General features: G+C 36.1%; 1 protein-coding gene across 8 annotated transcripts in view; it reads left to right on the forward strand.

Annotated features, from left to right (window-relative positions):
* LOC111505570 (Rap GTPase activating protein 1) overlaps nucleotides 1-24122 on the forward strand; it is a 923489-nt gene that overhangs the window by 885587 nt on the left and 13780 nt on the right. For all 8 annotated transcript variants that reach the window (XM_074183125.1, XM_074183137.1, XM_074183140.1 and 5 more), the window contains one exon: nucleotides 21901-22322. In XM_074183125.1, coding sequence (XP_074039226.1) covers nucleotides 21901-22322 — 422 coding nt within the window. The remainder of the gene's footprint in view (nucleotides 1-21900; nucleotides 22323-24122) is intronic.

Raw genomic sequence — 24122 nt, forward strand, 5'->3', positions numbered from 1 at the left:
TAACTGAGTTTATATGACACTGCAACACTTTCTGGCTTCGCACGGGTGCAATTTAGAATTGTAATAGGCATGATGGCAGTATTGAAAATTCGACGAATTAATGGTTTTAGTAAAAAAAATCAGCAGGGTTCTTGAAAATGACGCAGCTTCAATGAAAGGGTTTCAGTAAAGTAAAATATATAAGGTACGACAATCGACTATGTAAAATGAGACACCAATCAGAGCGAATGACGTCACGCCTCAGTAAATATAATCTACAATACAATCTACAATATGAATTCATAATTGAAACTAGATAACTTGAGAAACTAGAAGAAAAAAAAAGAAGAACCAACTGAAACTGGAAATTGTCCAGTCCAGGCTAAGCAACCAAGCAATGCTTGTGTTGTAGTCTTCAACCTGGATTACATTGATTATTTACATAGTGAGTGGTGAGTAGGAAGAAGAAAAAAAAACAAAATTTAACAAAAAAGAGAACAGATTGCACTTACACGATTGAGAATTGGACATACTCATAGTACATCTAGCTTCCTTTTGTGCGGCTCCAGACCCCCAATATGCGACACCTGCGACGTACAACTTATTGTAGAACATTTACTCCTAGTGTGTCCGATATATTCCCAAGCTAGAAACAACTGCTCCCTTCCTGAGACACTGCAACAATGTCTTAGAAATGAAAAAAATTGCTTGAAAATAATACAATTTCTGAATGAAACAGGTCTAATGTAAAAGGTGTGAATCACATGTGATTCCGGTCTGAAGTATACAAGGCTAATCAAATCAAAAAAAAAAAACATTGTGTATTTTGAATTTCTAATTATTATTCGAGTTAGTATACGGTTTTCAATTTATTATAATTTTGGTTCACATATTCTTTCAGTTTTGATTCTGATTTCTATAGGGACTAGGTTTAATAATTTTGGACCAAAGTATGATATGAATTTCTGTGTGTGTGTGTTAGTCTACAGAGGAGAAAATTTGATTTCTGCTCACATTCAGTACGTGTGTTGTAGGTATGACTTATCTGAGAGATGGAGGTATTTTGCATCTACATTAAGCATTGATGGGTATAGAGTTTTCTTACATCAAATAAGCCAGTTTTTTTGTAAAGGTCTTCAGTTGAGTACCTTCTATTTTTCTTAAAAATTATTTTTAGTATGGTATTTTACATGAACGTGTAATAATGTTTTACTGAGACCACCCCATATAATGATACATTACCTCAATAAATATTCAGCGAGTGAGTTGTAAATCGTAAGTAAAAGCTTTTTATTATTCAGTTTTCTGATTTAATATAATTTATTGAGTCTCTCAACTGTGTTGTCAATGTGTTCTTCCCATCGCAGTTGTTGGTCCACATATACACCCAAATACTTCATGTTGTCAACTTTTTTAATTATTAGACATGAACACTGCGTTGGGGTTCGGCATAGGTACTTATGAATAGTGAGAGTGTTATTTAAGGGTTGGTCTTTTTTTGTTGTGATGAATGCAATGAACTTAGTTTTTTCCACATTCAGACTCAGGAAGCTCACATTCAAACAAGAGAGTACATATTTGAGCCCTGTTTCAGCTTTCTCATAGACTTCATCCCAGGAATCGCCTTCAAATAAAAGTGCTGTATCATTTGCGTTAGATATTATTCTGCCATTGATATTATGAAGTTTATAAAAATTGTTAATATAGATCAAAAATAAAATAGGACCTACGTTGACAGATAGTGAATCGCTGAGGGTACTGTTTATTTTAACCTTTTGATTTCTATCAGATATATAGTTTTTGAATACGTCTGAAGTAATACCTTTAACTCCTACAGTTTCTAAACTGTCCAGAAGAATTTGATGGTTGACGGTATCAAAGGCGGTGTTTATAGAATTCATGGAATGTGTTGCACCACCTTTGTTGTGATTAAGTGTCTACTATTTAATTCGGTGATAACAGTAAAGAATGAAAGGATAATAAAGAATGAAACGAGGATTTATAGAGGCAGATAGCTCTATTTGTTGATGTTGGAAGAGTTTCCTGCATCAAATAAAAGCTTTCGCTCATCTAACAGATTATTTATTTTTGAGGTTAGCTAACCCCCAATAAAATAAATTATTTTTGCCACTATAACCTACTTTTATGAAAATACCTCATACTCACAAACCTCATACAAACCCTAACCATGAAAAACCAATACCATGACCTTGCTTGCAGATGCCTTCTTTGGAGCCGGTTCTCCCTCTTAAATCCACTGTTTTGATTGTTCTATTGTCTCGGGTGTAAAGTGATAGACCCATGTTTAATCCATAGTTATGAAACGACACAAGAATTTTGCTTTGTGGCTGTGAAACTCCGCTAAACACCCAGTTGAAACGTCTTCACGATACTGTTTTTGCTCGAGTGTGAGCAACCGCGGCACCTATCTTGCACACAGTTTTCTCATGTCCAAATTATCAGTACCACTTTGTGGATTTTCTTTACCGTTTCTGGAGTCGTCACCTCATTTGGTCGACCACCGTGATACTTGTCTTGGCAGTTCATACGACCTAATTTAAACTCTGCTACCCAATATTTTACTGTTGTAAACGAAGGAGCAGACTCGCCCATAGTAGAATCAAGTTCAGCTTTTATACTGGTTTGGCTGAGGTCTTTGAAATAAAAATATTGTACCACATAACGATGACTAATTTTTTCCATTTTCACAAATTCCCGAAAACGTTCGCTATTGATGGCTGCTTAGCAAATACTAAACAACGCAGCGTCTTCAAACTTGAAACATATGCTTTATAGACTTTATCCTTTCTAATACAGTGATATTTTTCAAACAGATACCTCCATCTCTTAGGATACAGATCTTGTTGAATGATACTGCATGCAATTTTCCATATCATTTGGCAGCTGGAAGTCGAATAAGTAGTCCATTGAAATTGTTAATAAGTGTGATACAACTTGTAACCAAAACTAAAATCGAGACTGAAGCAAATATAACTCCAATGAATTATTTACTGTATTTTACCAAAGATTTTAATTTACACATCCTTTCAACTGCAGAATATACTTTGAGCGTGAGCGAAGTATTTTTCATATCAATATTCACTATTTGAAAACTGATTCGAAAATATATTCGAAACACAATACTTTATTATTAAGCAAAGTCGTGAAAGTTTCAGCATTTTTTGAAAAATCATCAATAGGTCGACTACAATTAAAAAATCTAAAGAAATTAACTTTGAACGTTCAAGCCAGTCTCGGATATACCTACACAGTAGGCTGAATGGACTGACGCCTATCAGAAAACAACTACTCCCCTGGCTAATACCACTAAGGGCGTTGGATTATATCCGACAGGCGTCAATGCAGGAATCTCCACAGAAAAGTTCCTGTATAATTGGCAATACAACTGACAGAGTCGACCTTCAATTTTGGAACAGGCACAATTGCAGACCGGTTTCAGGCTCATTAGTCACTCGTCAGTACAAGATAGTGGCCATCATCGACCTAAAGTCAATTATATTCCATAATTAAAAATCGGAATTCTTTCAGAGTATTTCATTTTCTGATAGGCCTCAGTCCATTCAACCTACTATGTAGGTATAGAGACTGACTTGAACGTTTAAAGTTCATTTCTTTAGATTTGTTTACTGCCAGTCTTCAAGCATAGCCCACTGACTAATAAAAATACAATTGAAAAACCGGAAGCTCCTCAAATTGAATGTTTGGTCCTGATTAAATATCAAAAAATTCTCGCTGAAATATAAGTGACGGTTCTTCTGCATACGTCTTTAACAACATTCTTTATAAATTGTCCGCAATATTTGAAAAACAGTCTTTAATTGTATTCTCCAATTGGTTAACATTCTCCAGTTTGTGAACATTCTCCAATTGGTGAACATTCTCCAAATGGTGAACATTCACCAAATGGTGAACATTCTCCAAATGGTGAACATTCTCCAATTGGTGAACTTTCATAAACTTTCTACTTTAAATAATGCCATATAAAAGTGCAATGGCGTTAAATCGAGTGATCGGGGTGACCAGTAATAATTCCAATATGGTCTTATGCATTGCCGTAATGCAACAGTTTGGTATATTGGTGCACCATCAAGCAGGTACCATAACTTTCGTCAGGTAATGGAATATTTATCATCCAAAACGTCACTAATATCATTAGCCAAAAATTTCGGCAATCCTCAGCTGTCAAAGATTCTTTGAAGAAATACGGCCCAACTCTTTGATTGTCAAATACACTGCTCCCACAATGTTAGTTTTAAATGAGAACTCATCTCGACGTTCGATTAGAAGACCAGCACTTTTTTGTGACCACGATTAGCAATTTTGGGAATTCACTGTTCCGTTAAAAGAAAACGTCTGGCCGCAAAATATTACACGGATATCGAAAATTTTCTTCTCTTTCTCCTTGAAACCAGAAAGAAAACCCTAATCGGATATCGGAAATTAAACTCTTTCGGAGTATTTATAATTTTTTTGGAAAGTCAAGACGACGCAATGTCAATTATTGAAATTTAAATTCATGTTGATTTTGCGACACTCTTTTCGTGAAAAGAGTGGAATCTTCAGAAGTGGGACAATTTTCAGTTTTCAGGCAAATGATAGTGTTTGTATTGGCCCCTGTAATGATCGATATCAGCCCCAATTCGCCATTAAGTATAAAGAAAGTCCTCAAATCCCATGGGGCATCATCTCGGGAGTCCGCGTAGCGAGACTGAAGCCGTATGTCATGTCGGAACGCACCATGGCCCTAACGCTCCCACAGGAGGTGTCCTATTTATTTATATTTCAAGGAAGACGCTCGTTTCGGCAAAAGTTCACATATACAGGGTGTTTAGGCTTTACTCAGTTGCTGTTTCTGATTGACTCGGCCGTTACTTGATGAAGACCCTTAGTAATTTCACAAACTACACCGGAAAGGATTTGATCTTCACAAACTTTATTTCCAAAACATGATTTGCTATCACAGTAGCTTTTTCATAGTGAATAACATATGTTATTCATAGGGAATGTGGTATTCACGAAACATGTTGTGATATTTTTGAAAATGAATTTTGTGAAAATCAAATTGTTTCCGGTGTAGTTTGTGGAAACTTTACTCAGTACTCAGGGATTTCAGTGCGCTGCATATTAATGTTAATATCTATGTCGATTTTGAATTGTTTGTTATTTTGTGATGATGAACAGTTTTATCGATCTTTATTTTGTGAATTTTCATCTCCCACATTATAAACAAATGTGTCAAGTCTCATTACATTGAACATTCTAATGGAAACTTTTATACAGGTGTGGAAACAGCAAGCTTATTGTTTACCCCGATAAGTTACTGCATAAATTCATTATGTTTTCTCAAATTTAATAATTTTGCATATCAAACAAAAAGGTGCCCCCCCCAAAAAAAAACAATATTGTTTTGCAGTAGGTACTCTCATCATCATTCGGAGTATAATTTAGAAGTATTATTCTTGTACTTTTATCTATCTCTAAAACTTAGTCTTGTGATATTCTTAGCATGTATTTACTTTAAGTTAAAACAAAGAATGAAGGTGAATTTCTGTCGTCGAACAGATATTCTATTCAATTACTCTATTCAATTGAAATTGTACTTCAGAAGTAATATGCATTACTTACTTACTGATTATTACTCATTCGTTTTCCAAGGAAAAGTCTATACAATTGTAGCAAAACACAAGCATTTTTCTTGACTCATTTTATGTTTACTTTGTTAATGTATATTTTTTATACATCCTTTATATATTATTTGTATAATGGGTTGACTACCACAGCGATCCTCGGTATGTCTAAAAACCTTGCATCTGTCGGAATGCACAGAAAAACCGCCAATGGTAAAGCCAGTAGTGTTTTAGTGTGAGAATTAAATAAATCTTATTTTAGGTGTGTTTTATGAGGAACCATCCATTATCGACGCCCTGTATTTTCCATTTATTTCACTCTGAATCAGTAAAAGTTCCATATTATACAAGCAGCAGTCTTATTTTCCTGACCATCCACGAAAAACCCTGATGAGAAAAAAATCCGTTTTACTACACAATCTTGCAGAGGGCAAGAAACGTGATTTTGAAGCCTCAACAAAAAGAAACAGATCAATATTCTTACAGAAAGTCTGGGACTGCTGTGAAGAACTGAGGAAACTGGTGGACAAAATAGATTAACTCTCATACTGGGTACTAGGACATTCGGGTGTCATAGGAAACGAAAAAACTGATGAGTGTGCTAAGACAGATCATCAACTCCATATGTAGGATCTAAACCAACTGTGACTGTATCAAAGTCTTTGATAGGCAGTCAGATAGGAAATAGGTTAGGTAGAACCATGAAAGGAAGGCAAACAGGAAAACCTTTGTACCGGGACCACCTGGGAAAAGAAGTGAAGACATGCTTCAACCATATTTGGACTTGTTTCTTCTAATTATATCCAGATGAGTATGACAAATATTCAGCGAAATACCTGTACAAACTAATACAAGGAATGGAATTGGTGACATTATTAGAGAAAAACGTAAAAATGCATCGAAAAAATACACCAGTTAAATGGTTTCGAAGCAGCACAAAGGTCTGTAAAAAATTGATGGAAATCAAAAAGAATAGCCTATACTCAATTCGTTTCCAACTCAAGTCTAAAGTAATAGCTGAGCCTGTAAGTGAGCCCATGATCCGCGGCTTTCTCGATTCCTTATCCAAATCTGCAGTTTGGCATTGGTTATGAACTGAGTCAAGGGCGTCGCCAACGCGCGCGGGGGGCAGTTGCTTCCCCCTAGAGATCAAATGTAGCCAGCCGCAAAGCGATCAAAGTGCGAGCAATTGACTTTCCTTACCTATTAATACATTCCGCATCGCATGACAAAACGTAAATAAACTCACAAGGTTTAATGTATATTGTAGAAAGTATTGAAATATTATTGTTACGAATATACAATTTTCATTGGTTTTGTGGACAATGTCATCTGTAGGTGTAAGTGTTCATAAGAAACACATACAGCCTACAGTTGAATAAATCAACTACAATCCTTGAAAAACCTAGTATTGCTACTCGACGATAGGTGGCGCTTGTTCAATTTGGTAGCAGTTTCTAGACCGGGTAGAATGTTACCGTACATTCTAGTATGATGTTCGTTTGGGTATATAAAGACGTGAGCCGCTGTGAGCGAGTCACTTTTTTTTTAATAAATAATTTTTACTGTGTTTAAAAGTTTGATTCAGTTATTGTGCTGTCGAGGGCTTGTGAAGTATTATACATTGATATCAGAACCGTTCTTATTACAGTCGTCATCGAGGCAAAGACTTCCAAAATGTAACGCTTCATGCTTTCGACTGTAGTAGGCGTTCATATCTTTTATCCTCCATCATAATTTTGCCCCATTGCCCCCCCCCTTAGTCATAAGCTGGCAACGCCCTTGAACTGAGTAGTATTTACGTCATAGATTTCGAATCGTATTAGGCTCGAGTCACACTGTTCTCGGTCCGATCTTGCTCCGGTCTCGGTCCGATCTCGTTCCGGTCTCGGTCCGTTCCCGGTCCGGTAAAGTATTCTCAAACAAGAAAGAATCAGAGTATTCTCACAATCGTATCGCTCTGGTTCCGATCTGGCATCGCGCCGCGGTTGGTCGAAAAGAATATTTGACAGGAGCGAGACTTGTACCGACAGTGTGAATACGTTTTTTTTCAACTCCAGTCTTTCTTCGGTTTCGCAAAGGGACGTTACATTTTTCTTCTTGTCATGGCTAGTAATAAATCGTGGGATTCTGAAAAAGGTAAGTACTTTATTTGAGTTATTTATAACATTTGATCATATATAATAAACTTTTCTTCGTCGTCTATCAAATGACGATATAACGTGTGATATTCGCCTTCTTCTTTTCTCGTTAGTAAACTGGGATGTATCCACATTCTTTTTATTTTCATTTCTATGTTGTATTTTTTTTTCATTTGTATTCTGTTCGTCCAAACTAATAGCTATTATCGCTAATTCTTCGATTGAAAAATTAAATGTCATTTTTGGCGGGTACAATGTATCGAATTATTTCGGAGACCGGAGCGAGATCGGACCGATAACGGCATCATAGTGTGGATCGAGCCTTAGAATCATATTTGACAATGGAAGTCCGAACTAGTAAAATTGAGTAGTATCTACCTGCACTCAACATTTTATGTTAACGTAACTGAATATTGTTTTGACAGAACTTGATTTGGAGTAATTGTATTAAATTTTTTCAATTTCACACGGGGGATATTTTTCAAGAGACATCAGTTTTTGGGAAAAACCATTATATAGACAGATTTTTCCTTATAAGTACCTATAATTTGTATTATTGTCGTTTCACCGCGTAGTAATTGAATTTCCTATTTCCGACAAAAAGTCTCAAACGTCCACGTAATTAAACGTGCACCATGACTCGCACGTACCTGTGGCGTACACAATCCTTCAAATTAAATATTGCAACTCGGAGCAATGAGAGAAAAAAAACAACAAAGAGCTAAAAGAAGAGCGTCAATCTCTAGCAAAAATGAAATTGATTTCTGTCGTCTCGCACGATTTCACTTAGAACTCGAGGTCGTGCATGCTTCGAAAGATAAGAGAGATGTGTATGGAGTTCATCCACGACTCTTGCATACCAGGAGATTGTAATTTTATTGTGTTTCTTTCACGCGTATCTCGATACAAAAGAAGTCTTCATGGAGGAAAAAGTGGAGATAGGATCGATTTGATGGTTAAGGGTTGTTTATAACTATTTATGTTTTGTGGAACGTATACAGAATGAGTCGATAATACGAAACAAGGCGGATTCATAAGATGTAAAATAGATATTAAGTATACCGTCTTAGGAATCACACGTTAAAAGGTAAGACCTCGTTAGTCCTTAGCTTAGACAGCTGATTAACGGAAAACAGATTTTAAACAGATTTTTTAAACAGATACTTTCAAATTCGGCGGGGTTGTATTCAAACATTTTGATGTGCAACATCTATAGCCGCACGTAAAACCGATTGCTGGCCTGGCAACGTATGTCGTGGCAACGTATGTCGTGGCGACGGGTCGCCATGTGCAAGCGACTGTGCGATTCTCTTCCCACTGGTTCGCTGTCTCTCTCGCCAAACAAGTGAAAGTGAGTAGCCTCCTGCAAAAAAGCAAAATCGCACTACGACACACTATCAAGTCATCAGTAAGATAATTATATTTTAATATTTTATAATCAAAGTGTGCATTTATCTGTGCATTAAGCCCGCATATATTTATAATATTTTTAAATTATATATTGATTAATTTCGATTTCATTCTTACGAAAAATAGTGCAGTAAAACATTTCCTTGAAGAATAAATTTCATAAACACTGACAAAATTGTATTTCAAAATCAGCTAATAGCGAGTAAGGCACGAATGTTTTTCTTGTTTTTTATTAACAGATCATCAAAAAACAATTGTTTTAATGATGGTGGAATTTATATTGAAACATTTATTATTGATATTTATAATTTATAATTTAAGATCTGTAGAGTAATATATTAACTAGCCAAGATTCTTGAGTTTACTACTATATTAAAGCCACATTAAAATTTGTTCATGTATAATTAACGGAACTGATTAACGGAAAAACAGATTTTAAAACAGATTAAAACAGATATTTCAATTACATATTTTTTATAAATATTTCCGTACCCAACAATCATCACAGGCGTCACAAAATATTATTATGAATGTTTCTCATATGCCAGGCGTCCCCGTGAGTTGGGATACCTAACGGGAGCGTCCCCAGGAAGTGGATAGGGGAACAGCCAGGGGACTTGGGGCCCTGTCAGGAAAGCCAAGGTGGCCTTACGGACGGGGTCGCCGGACTCCTGGTCAGTGGCAGAAATAAGTAGGGTAAAATGGTATTCGTTACGTGTTCAGAGGTAGAGTAGTCCATAAACCCTCTAGTACCTACTATTTAAATGTTGTTGAGTTTTACCTGAGTTCTTCTTCTTAGTTGACCTCATCTCCCCGTTAAGGTATCGAATATGAAATCTGAAGCTTTCACGGATAGGAATATGCTGAACTGGTTTTTCCGGGTATATGATCCGTGTATGTGATATTATCTCTAATTTCACCGACGTTTCGACAAAATCTCATTTGTCATTATCAAGGTGTGCTGTTACGTGTTCAGAAGTTTTGTTGACGGGGAGATGAGGTCAACTAAGAAGAAGAAGAACTCAGGTAAAACTCAACAACATTTAAATAGTAGGTAGTAGAGGGTTTATGGACTACTCTACCTCTGAACACGTAACGAATACCATTTTACCATTATAGTAAGAAGTGAGTTGAGCAAGGTCAACAAAACTTCTGAACACGTAACAGCACACCTTGATAATGACAAATGAGATTTTGTCGAAACGTCGGTGAAATTAGAGATAATATCACATACACGGATCATATACCCGGAAAAACCAGTTCAGCATATTCCTATCCTTGAAAGCTTCAGATTTCATATACATATATATATATATATATATATATATATATATATATATATATATATATATATATATATATATATATATATATATATATATATATCGGGTTGTTGTTGCCAAAAGCCATCAACAACCCTCAGGTGGAAAAACAGGTAACAAATCCATACAACTTACGCAAGCGAAATCATATAAAAACACCACAAGAAGAATCTAACATCAGTTACACCTCTCGAAGCGAAGCAGTAACTCTTCTTGATAATGCCATCTGAGATGATGGCGAAACGTCGACTATCGAATAGTACACAACGGATGAACACCCGGAAAAACAACACATATATATATATATATATATATATATATATATATATATATATATATATATATATATATACATACAACATGATGAAGAAGAAATCCGCCATCAATAATTTACGTCACATTATTTTCATTGAGAACAAAATCAATTGGGCTCATGTTGTCATACAATGACGATTTTGTTGTTTTTCTCATTATCAAATAGAGCTCTTCGATACGGACTCAATTCAAATTGAAGGTTGACCTAAAGTGATCCTGTGACCGCGCTTTCCGCCCTCTATCTCAAAAACGGTTCACCGTATGAAAAATTTTTTTAAACAAAATTTGTAGAGAATTTTGTATTCTACATTATTGATAATAAATACAAATGGCAAAAAACCCATTGGAAATGAGATATTTACAAAATAAGCACAAGAAACCGATTTTTGTGACCTTTGACCTTGAAATTTAATAGTTGCGTACACCCTACCATATGTAGGTTTTCAGACAACTTTTAGGGTGTCAATATACAAGTATTTACAGACTTACAGCTGGGTATCTCGAATTCCGAGATTCTTACCTAATTTAAGCTTAAATGACTGGAGTATTTACAATTATCAGTCGTAGGTTTTACCGTCGAGTTGCTTTTCTATTTTTGACCAAGTCCAATTACTGCCCAGCTGCCCAGTTTAGGAAATGTCTTCGAACCTCGAAGTGTCAATGATCTTTCATGATGTAAGCGTTATTCAAGCTCATTTGAAGCTATGAAATTGTTCTTCGCAGCATTTAGGTCGACCACTTCGACGAATCGTTTAGCGCGCTTTACCATTTTATTATATGCTAATAAATCTTTTCAAATTAATATGAAACGAGAGAAAGATTGCATCTCGCGCAATGACCGTGGTTAACGGGGGTATCGTTAGTATTGTTCTCGCTACTTCTGTGGGAAATTTCCCATTCTCATGGAAACAATGGGGCGTTGTGGTTTTGACACTTTTCAGCATCGTTAAAGAAATTACTCGAGCGGATGTGAAATATTCTTTGGTACACAAACGCTTCAGGTGTTTATTTTTTTTTTTCTAAGGAGGTGCGTTTTATGGTTCAAGTACCTGTTTTATTGAGTGCAGTAAAAGTAGATTGGAAGTCATTAAATTCGATGATGATTTCCCGTTTTCGTCGTTTCCTTTATCCGCTCTCTGAGTTTTTCATTCAACAACTTGTTTTATGGTGAAGTGAAATAACGTTTGGGCTTCTACTCCGATCATTTAGTGTAAATTTATTCAAATCTAGTTGCACAACAATTACACTTTATCCAGTCAAATTAGACCAAAAAATAGGAGTAATGGTACAAAAAATCGCACCCAGCTCAAAATTGGTAGGATTATTCAAAACACTATCATAAATGAAATCTAAAAAAGCCTCATCGATCCGATACGTGGAAAAAAATTTACTAGACTTTAAAGAACACAAAAACAGAATTTTCGCGATTTTCAGCAAAATGAACAGTTTATCGTGTCATTAGTTAAGACAGAAATTGTAGATCAGATGAATCCACGGATCTAATGCGATTCTTTTCAATTTGAAACTATTGAATAATATTAGCAAGGACTGATAATGATAAAAGCTGTGTAAACAAAAAATAGGGAAATTTATTCGTCTGATTCATTATTCTCTAATAATTCTGCTTCCTCTTCTTCTTGTTCTTCTTCTTCTCCTTGTTCTTCTTCATCATCTTAGGTACAAGTAAATTGCCTGAATTGTGATAAATTGCATGTCTTAACTTAAGTAGTTTTTTCTGTGCAACTTCCAACCCCAGTCTTTTGAATCTAGCGATAACCTTGAACTTGGTAATACAATATATAATATATTTATTCACTAGAATAAATGACAGAGTTAATTATATAGTACATAGTAATTTAAGTAGGTAGGTAAATGGTTTTGATGATATTTTTGTACACAATTCACATAGTATTATATCATAAAATGAAATATCAATGAATAAATATGAGTCAAAATCCACAAAAACATATTACCGTATACATATTGTTTGAAACTTTGCAAAAGTAGATAAACTTTTCGATGAATATATTCCCGATTGATGTTGAGCTTTTCCAGGTTTAAAAAAGTCGCTTTTTCGATTGAAGTTCAAGCAGTGAGTTAAAAACCTAAAACAATAGTTGCATTTGTTAAAGTGAATTGTTCTATTGCTGTTTCTATCATCATTACATCAGCATCATTATTAGCTTGTTTCACAAATATATTTTCAACAGTAAAAATTTCTTTCAACATTGAAATGAACCGTCACCTTAAAGGGGACGTAGAAACGTCTGCATATTATGACGATTACAACTCTTTCAACTTTTTGAATTGTTATATCTCAGAAACGATGGCTCTCAGATAAAAAAGCTTCTGAACATTTTTTAAAGATAATTTTCTGATCTACAATTTTTGTCTGAACCAATTCTACGATGAAACTGACCGTTTTGCTGAAAATCGAGAAAACCCGGTTTTTGTGACCAGTTACCCCGAGTAAATTTTTTTCCAGGTATCTGATCGATTAGAATCCTACCAACTTTGTCACAATAATCAATAGAAACTCCATATACAAAATTGGAATCCCACTATGAACTTTGATTTCACATTGTTACCGTTTGAAAATATAGTTTGTACAACGAAAAAAATCAATGAACCAGATTTGATCAAAGAGGACAGGATTTCGAAAATTATTGTTTACTTTGGATTAAAACTTCAGCATATATTTGTTTTAGCATGTTGTATATGAGAAAATAGTTTTTGCTCAAAATATATTTTCCAATGGGGTTAATGCTCATTATAAATGCAAAAGACCAACAGAGTGTTCAAACAAAAGTTTGTGACTTACTTATGATTTGCCACATCTGGTATAGGCGGGTTTATGATACTGTAGCGGAGCACAAATAAAATATGTTATTAGTGTTCGGGTTTTCTATCTGCAGTGGCGAGCGTTTGGGTATTTACTCAAAATTACTTACTAAGACTAATAAATACATACTATATTAATAACATTTTGACTCAAAATATTTACATAATAATTAATAAGTATTAAAATTATGGGTTACGACTGCCGTATTCCTTTATTTTATTAGAATTTTCTCATTTTCTGAAAGTAATCTTATTTTTCCCCACGAAAAAACGAATCTTTTTTTACTTTATTTTCGTCAAAGCTATGCGTATCTAAAAATTTTCATTACTGTCTCAAAACTCAACGAAACGCTCCCATTTTTATCACTTTTCTCTTCTTTTCAATCATGAAACCTTTGTTTTGTTGCTCATATGATCTCGAACATTTTACATTTAGATTTTAAAAAGCCATTGACTTCTCAATACTTTTTTATTTTGTTGTAATGCATAGCTGAGCATGTCTTAGACATGTGTCTCGTTCAGAAAAAATATTTTTATAACCGGATGCTATTCATGTTCGGAAGGGAACGCATTTTTCAAAACATGACAAGCGAAGGAGAGTGAAAACAATGGATCATTATATCGATGTCGTACATACGAATCGATAAGTTTGTTATGACGTGAGAATAGATTCGTCACTGAGGACATAGACTATGGAGTATAGACTATCGAGGTAATAAAAAAATGCATCGTTTGGTTTGTGTACTTTATTACTGACATGAATAAATTAACGAATATTACACGACACAACACAACGAAAATGAGATCCATGATCAAAAAAAGCGATTACAATTTCTTGTTGATTGAAATAAGAATTATTCAGTTATACTCCTTGACATTTGTTTTCAATTTATGATTTTCAAAGCAATCAAAATCCAGATAAGCTCACCCCAAACAAAACATATTTGCCTCTCAAATAAGCTAAATCTCAGTGGGATTGTGACAGAATCCCCAAGCCTATCAACTAATCACAGTTGGCGAGATCAATATTCTGGCATCGAACTTATTATTTTACACTTGAAAATTCTATGAAATGGCAAAGCAGCACTGAACGAACAATAACCCAAAAGTGTCGAATATTTATTTTGGCCTAATCAAACAAATTACACATTTTCACCATTTCGTATCAAATGAATCCGGATCTTGGAAGGGCAAGTGAACTTCATCTCTTCTTTGTTTTCTGTCTCAAGCGATCCTACTTTCAGTTTACCTAAACTGACGTCACTTTTCAAATATTCAAAATTGAATTTTATTTTCTACAGCAGAAACTGTGTTCCGATATACCCAACATTATAAGGTATCAAGTAAACTGTGTATTGGCCACAGTGCAGAAGAAACTCCGGGTGGATGCTGTCGAAACCGGGGGTTTTACCTGCTTTCGTATCTGCAATTGCTGCTGTGATCTCTTAGATAGTGAACGGGATGGAATACTCAGATTCTCTTGAACATGTTCGTTTGAGGTTTCTGAGTTCTCGTTTCACCTCTCTCGTGTGGGCTTCGTCTTTTGGGGCTCTAGAAAAATTTACAATGTGAGACGCGATCCTATTTGGTTGTATGATGTTGCAGAAACGTTGGAAGTGAGTGCCACCACTCACCTTGGGAAGTAGCGACCACGCTTTTCTACTTGATGTTTTAAAACCCAGTTTTTCGACTGTTTCGAGCCATTTTTCTCCTCTTGCAACATCTATACTTTGTAAAAGGTTCGTCCGCTATCTCACGTTCATCGAGGATATCCTAACAAACGACCTGCTGGCTAGCGGGCAATACTTTTGCAATTGGAGACTAAAACCAAGGTCTGCTAAGACAGAGGTCTCTAGTTTCCACCTGAATACCTGAACAACAAATTAGCCAATAGAGAACTGCAAATTTACTTTGAAGGCATGCTACTTGAACACAATAAACAACATAAATACCCAGGGATTACACTAGATAGAACATTGAGTTTTAAAGAACATCAGTCGAAAACAGCAGCTAAGATCAAAACGCATATTAACATCTCTAGAAACTATGTGGCACCACTTGGGGAGCATCAGCCTCCACACTGAGGTCTTCAGCCCTGGGCTTGGTATATTCAGCAGCTGAATACTGAGACCCGGTGTGGCTTAACAGCGCTCACGTTTGTCTGGTGATGTCCAGCTGAACCACATAATGCGGCTTATCACAGGTACGATCAAACTAACACCTACTTTCTGGCTCCCCACGCTTAGCCACATAACTCCTCCTCACTTCCGTAGAGAGCATGCTCTTGTCAGAGAATTCAAGAAGATTATTAATAATCCTCAAGTACCGATCCACTCAGATACCCTCGCACTCGAAAAAAACCGACTCCGCTCCAGGTATCCGCCTCTCAGAACTGGAAAGTCTCTGTATGATACCGGTTTTGACATAACGTCCTGCTGGTGAAAAGAATGGGAGGTCAGTGCTGCACTAGCCTACCACAACATGCCTTGCATATCCAGCAAACCACATGGAAACATCGTTGAAAATTACCCACTGAGGGTCTACACCGGAGACCCCTCTGACTTCCAGACAGCGACTAAGGATGCAATTGAATATAAACGTGACTCAGATGTTTGTTTGTGAACTAAATTGTCTGTGTCTTATGCTTTTATTCAATCATATTTGTTATGTTTACTTTTGTGATGTGAATAAGTCATACGCTAAATAAATAAATATCAAGTAAACGTTCTATAGGAACCAAAAATTGATTGGTAACCTATCAATTTCTTGCACTCACTTTCATGGTCCGCACAGTCAACAGAAGTCAACAGAATTTAGAAAGGTAGAGAAATAAAATAATAGAGGTCCTCAACTTAATTGAGTACTCTATTAGGTTGAGGACCTCTATTATTACCTACAGTAGATATATAAAGGGTAACATTATGATTTATACTCAGTTTATTGTAATTGTTTGTAACTGACGCAACATCAGTTACTAATAAAAGTTTTAAAAAACATAGAAAGTTTTATTTCTCATTTTTCTTATGGGTTAAGGTTAGCGATTCCACACATTCGTAAGCGAATCCATAGTGTTCTTATCAACTTCATGAATAGCATTAATTCAACAAAAAGCTTTCCACCCTGAGTGCTAATTGCCATTCACTCTACCTGAATACAACCACCAACGATGAATAATTGGGGTTCATATCGAATGCCGATTGATCAAACGTATTTCAATATTGAGGCCGTACCCCGTATGCTAATGAATCGTTGATTATACTCTAGGAAATTGCCGGTTGAAACTGTGGCCGGTGCATGGGTAGGAATTCACTGCGGAGATGATTTCAATAAATCACCATATAACACGATAACGGGTGAGAAACTGGGATCGTCTGAAGAACTCAATATTGAACATGAAAGGGGCCTGCGTTTTGTTACGATGTTATTTATCAACCACTAACACATGACCTTCAACTCAACCACCTTGGTTAGTTCACCTTCTGTGAACTATTTTTCTTTACTTTGATCAAAATGTGTGTGTACTGTTATCAGAGGCACCTACGGCCTGATTACTTCTACGATTGCGGAACTAGACAAACGTTACACCCATGCTCAATCCCTGAAGAGATGGGATGAAATCAAAGGATGCAATATTGCCAGGATCACTCTGAGCGACCCTGGGAAGCTGGCGCCGAAGAAATATCTAGCGATGACCGGGACAAATATACGCTTATCAGTAGAATTTCTGATTGGCTAATGTCAACTAAGGAAACACCTCCATAATATGGGGCTAGTGGACACACTTCTATGCAGGATGTGTGAACAGGAAGATGAAACTGTCAGACGTGTCCTATGCGAGTGTCCGGAGTTATCGTCAATAAGAAAGTGTGTGTCCGGCGAGTCTTGGCCTACACCTGCCGATATAAAGGAGATGTCTCCCAGCGACCCGTCCACCTTCCTTCGTCCAGGATGGACGATGACCTAGGATGTACAATAGGTTACATGTGGCCTAAGTGCTGTTGGCCTACATTCACCCTTCTAACTCTACAGATACAGATGTGTACTGTTTTTTCCAAATTCATAGAAAATACTTCTTTGATTGACGGCTTGTTTATTTTGTGGAAATTCATGTTCACTGAGGATACACTACAAAAACACACTTTTGTCTATTTTCCACGCTATTTCTTTATTGTGACTAGTTTTTGTATGTTTTTGTAGTGTATCCTCAGTGAACATAGAAAATACTAGTACAAAAAAGTACAAAAATTTCATTTGAATCTCACAATAACTCAAACAACTTTCTAGTAAATTCCAAAGACAAAATTAGCAGGTTACATAGAAGTGGAGTCTATAAGCTTGATTGCTCTTATTGCTCTGCATCTTACATTGGTAGAACTTGTAGACCTCTCATCACTCGTATTAATGAACATCTAAAAAACCCTGAAAAATCTGCATTTGGCAACCATATTAAATTTCACAACCATAACTTTAGCCCCAATAGAACTTCCAAAATTTTACATAAAATTGACAATGAAAATTTCCTCAGACTGGATTTGTTTGAAAAGCTGGAGATTTTCAAAGAACTTTGTAACAATGATCACTGCTTGAATACTCAAGTAAACGTATACAGAGATTTCCTTCCTCTAAATAAAAGGATTATGAATTGTTATTGAAAAAAAAATGTATTATTGAAATATATAATTCTATATTGGCTTCACAACAAAAAAAAAATTAAATCCAAAGTGGATCACTTCTCAAGTTGGTACCACTGCTTTCAACATGACACTTGACACATTCTGTCGCAAGTTACCCTTCATTCATATCATACTTTGACCGAACCACATGGCCTCAATCCCTAGCATGTATTTCGTTGGTTATTAAGCTGATTAGTTTATATAAATCAAATCTTACAACTGTAATAATCATCAATAATTTTTCCTAAATTTATAACCTCAAAATTTAAAAAACAATAATTTCACAAAAAACTTTCTTTCCAATTGGATCTCTTTTTTTCAGGCGAGCACTGATGATGACGAAAGTCGAACGCGCTTTGCAATAAGAATTTGTAATTATACACTTTTATATGAAAACTTTTCGATTCATTTACTAACACATAGGCTGAAAAGTCCTGGGCCTAAGAAAAAAAATGCGTAGAAAGATTTATTTTTTGCCTCAAAATAGGCCTCAGTTTTAGCAGTAAACTCTTCATTCGAGGGAAATCTCTCACCGGTCTCCGAACAGCCAGTAATCGGTAGGAGCCAAATCTGGCAAATACGATGGATGTGGGACCAATTCAAAGTTCAATTCATACATTGTTTTGATTGACTTGTAACATTGTACGTTGTCTTAATGAAACGAATTGTTTTTCTTTGCCATATGCGGTCGTTTCTCTGCAATTTCGGCCTTCAAACGATCCAATAACACTATATAATATTCACTGTTGATGGTATTTCCCTTCCTGAAATAGTCGATGAATATTACACAACAAAAACAACCCAAAATACCGAGGCCATCATCTTTCCCCAATCCACACCAAACAGTGACTTTTTCGGGATGCATGCTCTTGCAATGCTTGTGGCTGGTCTTCACTCTAGATGTGGCAATTTTGCTTGTTAACGTATCCATTCAACCAGAAATGAGCCTCGTCTCTGAACACAATTTTTCGATATAAATGTGGATCTTCCTCCAACTTTGCCAGCGCCCATTCACCAAATGTTAGACATTGTGGGAATTCGTGCGACTTCAATTCTTGCACCAACTGTAACTTATAAGGTTCAACACCCAAATCCTTTCGCAAAATTTTCCACGTAGTGTAGTAACAGAGGCCCAATTGCTGCGAACCGCGGCGAATCGACATTTCACGGTCATCACGAACACTGGCGGATACAGCCGCAATATTTTCTTCGGTCCTCACTCTATGTATGCGTGTTGGTGGTTTAATGTCCAATAATGTAAACTGGGTTCAAAATTCAGTCACAAGCTTCCGAATATCTCTCTCAGTAGGCCGACAAAACTGCCCATAAATTGGAAGAAGTGCACTATGCACTTTCTTCACCGAGACATAATGAAATTCAATAATTTGCAAGTGTTGTTCATTCGAAATTCGATTTATGGTTAAATTATAAACTAAACTGAACAAGTTTCACAATGACACAAGACACGATTCACGCGTGATCTGTCAAAAACAGTGTTGCCAAAAAGATACCAGCAAAAAAATCACTCATTATAAAGCAAACATGTTCTTTTGATACCTTTACAATGTCAGCTAACTCACGCAACTTCACTTTTCGATCATTCAAAACGATTTTGTGGATTTTACTGGTGTTACTGCCTCATTTGCACGTCCACTGCGTTCTACATCATCGGTGTCTCTACGACCACGTTTGAAGTCAGCAAACCAACGTTTGATTGTTGTTTCTGATGGAGCGGAATCCATGTAGCACTTTTCAAGCCATTGCTTCGCTTGAAAGGTATATTTTTTTTTATATCAAGAAGCAGTGTAAAATTAAAATCTTAACAGAATAACTCACAAACTTATGAGTAGAGAATCATGAAATTTCAGCAGCTTTCTTTTGAAGGTTAGTACTAACTGAAAAAGCGGTGAATTCAATTAGACTAGCGCCATCTGAGTGTTAGGCCCGAAACTTTTCAGCACATATAGTATAAGGACGAAGTATAATTTGCCTTATTGGTTCAAAAATTCACCTACAATACTTGTTATTTATCAACTACGAGTCCGTGGGACGAGTAGTTCCTTCCCCGACACAACTTCCACCCCGTATACGAGTGCACATCGTGACGTGAATAAGAATGCCTCGAGAAGGAGGAGATCTAACGAAACTGAATAGTGAATGAGGCAAAGAACCTCCGTACTGCAAACATACGGTGACCTCCTTTGGTCCATTATGTTCTAACAACAGTAGACAGGAGAAGGAATATAATAACGATTCGAAAATAAGGACGGTTACAAGGCGGGGGAGTGGGCGAGAAAGTTTCGAAAAAAAATGTGCTCCGGCCTAGCCTATTGTGTGTCCGTCATAAAGTAAGCGTTTTAGGGTTTCGGGCACGTTCGTTCATTTGTTTCTTATCTTGGAAACGGTTTGGCAACGTGTCATATGCGTTCCTTCGTGTCATTTTGCTGTCACGTTTCGGTAGAGGTCAGTGCGAAAGCTGAGGACAGAAATTTCGTTATTTAACGTGAGAAAAAAGCCTTCATTAATTCATTCTCCGCAATGGTACACGTAGATCATAAAGAGTCATATCTAGCGGATAAAAATGCACCTGAATTATCCCAAAACAACAACAATAATATAGAATATTTGCAAAAACTTTGGGGAGAAGAATTGTACTGTAGAAATAGAAACATAATGGTATAATCACTATTACTTCATATTTCATGCAAACACCTAGTATCAAAACTTATTTTATGACTTCATCATTGGCATAAATATCAAAAAATACTGCTTTGAAATTAACCCTGATAAATTACTAGGTATTGTTTTTTGGCCGACTACTACTAAAAAATATTTGGATTTGGTGAGATTGAAAGTCCTAAACCTGACAAATGTCTCAAAAAATCTAGGATATTACCTGGACTTCGCACTGAAACTAGAGAAAAACACGTGAATCATCATGCGTGTGCCGAAGAAATATATATCGAATATTAAACTAACGTACAGTAACATAGAATTATTGGTTAAGCGAATTGAGCCCTGCTTTGTGTTTTCCATATTATTTATTGCGATAAAATGGTTGAGGCTTCCGCGTCCGAGATTTTTAATGTCACTATTTTTAGGTTTTGAAGGCCGTCGATTTTTGGAATGTCTTCCCGGCGTTTCGCTGGCGTGAGTGGCTAGAGGTTTATACATCCTCAGTATTCTCCGATGAAAACAAATACCGAATGCTTAAAAAAAATAATAAACAAAAATTCCGGATTAATTTGAAAAACTATTTACTGTTTGTACAGATATATTATCCGATAAGTGCGTTTATGTTTATGTTGATAATCATATTTAAACATGTATGTATGTATATATGTGTATGTGTATATAGGTCTATGTATGTGTATATATGTGTATATGTGTGTATATAAATATATTTATACTTTTTCAAATTTTAGTTCTTATTTATTTTTTTTGTGCTCTATTCATACTTTGTTATGTTATAGTTATTTTTTGAATTGTTTTTTTTGTGCTATAAACATTGTATGTTTCTTGGGAAAATAAATAGTTATTATTATTATTCTTATTATTTCAATTGTTTCAGGAACACTCGACCCTCATCGGCCAAGACGATCAACTGGGTCCCGTGCTGCTCTCCATCAAAACGGAGAACGTCGCCAACCAAGAACACACCCGCATCCTGCTCCGGCTTTGCACAGGCACCATGCACGAGATCGTACCCTCCTCGTGCCTGGATCCCAGTCCCTCGCCCGCCAAGATGGCGTGCATCCTCAACGAACAACTCAACGTCAAAAACTTCGTACCTGTCCTCCATCCCCAAGCCTCCCAGCTCATCACCGAATACGACGAACACGTTCTGGTCAAGGATTTCAAGTTCGGCGTCCTGTATCAGCGATTCGGACAGATGGACGAGGAGGAATTGTTCTGCAATAACGTCACTACGCCGGCTTTTGACGATTTTCTATCGCTGCTGGGGCAGAGGATACAGCTCAAGGATCACAAAGGGTAGGTTGGTTCTCATGCTTGTTTTACAACGATTGCGTGATTGAAATAACTTGAGGATCCAACGAAATTGGTAGTGATGTCTTGATATTTTCTGTCCATGAAGCAAGTTACTATATAGTTATGTAGGTAGGTAGTCCATACCCATAGTTTATTCGACCCTCCGAACTGCAAGGCTCACTATCGGTCACATCGATCACATATTAGCTTATTTGGTGAGTGATCTTTTAGGTCAGCTTGCAAGAGTGACACTCTGAGAACCTGATGTGACGGGGCATATTCAGAGTATATGCTCTGCTGTTTCATCATCTTTCGACAGTCTCTTCATATGATGATTCAGATGACACCGTCAGTAATCTGACAGTAAGTATGTTAGACAACGTAGGTGATCCCTAGAGGTTGATCGCGTGCAACATCAACAGTTGCTGAAAAAGTTATCAAACTTTGGCATATCTTCCATTCATAAATGATATTGCTGATGATATCATCTCCATATCTAGGTAACAATAACTCTGTTCTTATTAGTAGACTTGGCTCCAATAGTTCGGCGTAAACTTGTGTTACGATGACGTGACATATTGATCACAACACTATTCCAGCACGACTGACCGACCGAAGTTTCGTACCCACGCGAGATACTTTTCCGTCGCGATTTTCGTACCCGCAGACTTAGGTTGAGAAGAAAGGGAAACCAGACATACTGGCGCCGTTACGCGTTATGTTACCAAGCGGTTTACCCACCCATAAGAAGTTATCACTTCAATAAACGAATCTATTGGAAAAAGGTCCAAAAACTTTGATTGACAACATGTGCAATATGTCAATAATTTTATAATATATTCATGTACTTAATATTTCGAATTTTTTTGGTGTCAGCGGCGTAAACTTCTATAATTGTTAGCCTCATATTGTCACCATTTAAAAATGCTTATTTCAAAAACTAACTGTTCGTTGATGCATTTGAATTTAGGTATAAACGAGTCTTATTTAGTCAACAATAGTTTGCCTGTACCATTTGATTATGATTAGGAAATTCTACTTATCGATCATGGGTGGAGAACAAAATATTTCATTAGAGTTCGAAAATGTATAGTTTATTTTTCTTTCCTTGTGTATGTATATATTGGCTTCTGAAGGAGACTGTGGAAGAATTGGCTGCAGATTCTTAACGGTTCTTCTTTGATTTACCTTCATTAGATATTTTTGTATTGAAAACTTATTCTGTATTATTTTATATATTGGAAATAATAAATGTATTATTATTATTATAAATGAAAGTATCGCGAAGATATATCTCCAGAATCAAACAATTCATATCTGTAAAAAATTAAATTCGTCTTTCACACCATCGAATTTTGAAAAATATGCTATCTACTTTCGATTATTCACACCAAACGGTTTGAAAGCATCCAACTGATAGTGAAGATCCAGATATGTGTAATGTAATGCTTCTTGAAAAGATAAAATCAATAAATTATGTGCTGATACATGGGTCAATCCGAAAAAAGCCCGAGGACAATATCAAACTGAGATCTTTCAGCAATAACCATGAGCCTGAGATAATCTATCGGGCTGCTTCTACAGTCGCTCATATCTTTCCATCTCACAGAAGGCCCATCGGGTGTAATTATAGAGCTTACCTTTGTTCTACAGCAATGTAATAAGAAAATATAGAGAAACGATATTTTCTATAAGTTCTATAAACTGGATAAAAGAATTCGGAATTTGAAGAGCAGATTAAATTATCTTTGAAAAGCTATGAGTTTTGATTCATAGCCTATTCCCTTGAGCAGCGGAGTAATG

Source organism: Leptinotarsa decemlineata, unplaced genomic scaffold (assembly GCF_025532065.1).
Source record: "Leptinotarsa decemlineata unplaced genomic scaffold, Ldec_3_MD MMD2_P_RNA_scaffold_2, whole genome shotgun sequence".
Lineage (NCBI taxonomy): Eukaryota > Metazoa > Arthropoda > Insecta > Coleoptera > Chrysomelidae > Leptinotarsa > Leptinotarsa decemlineata.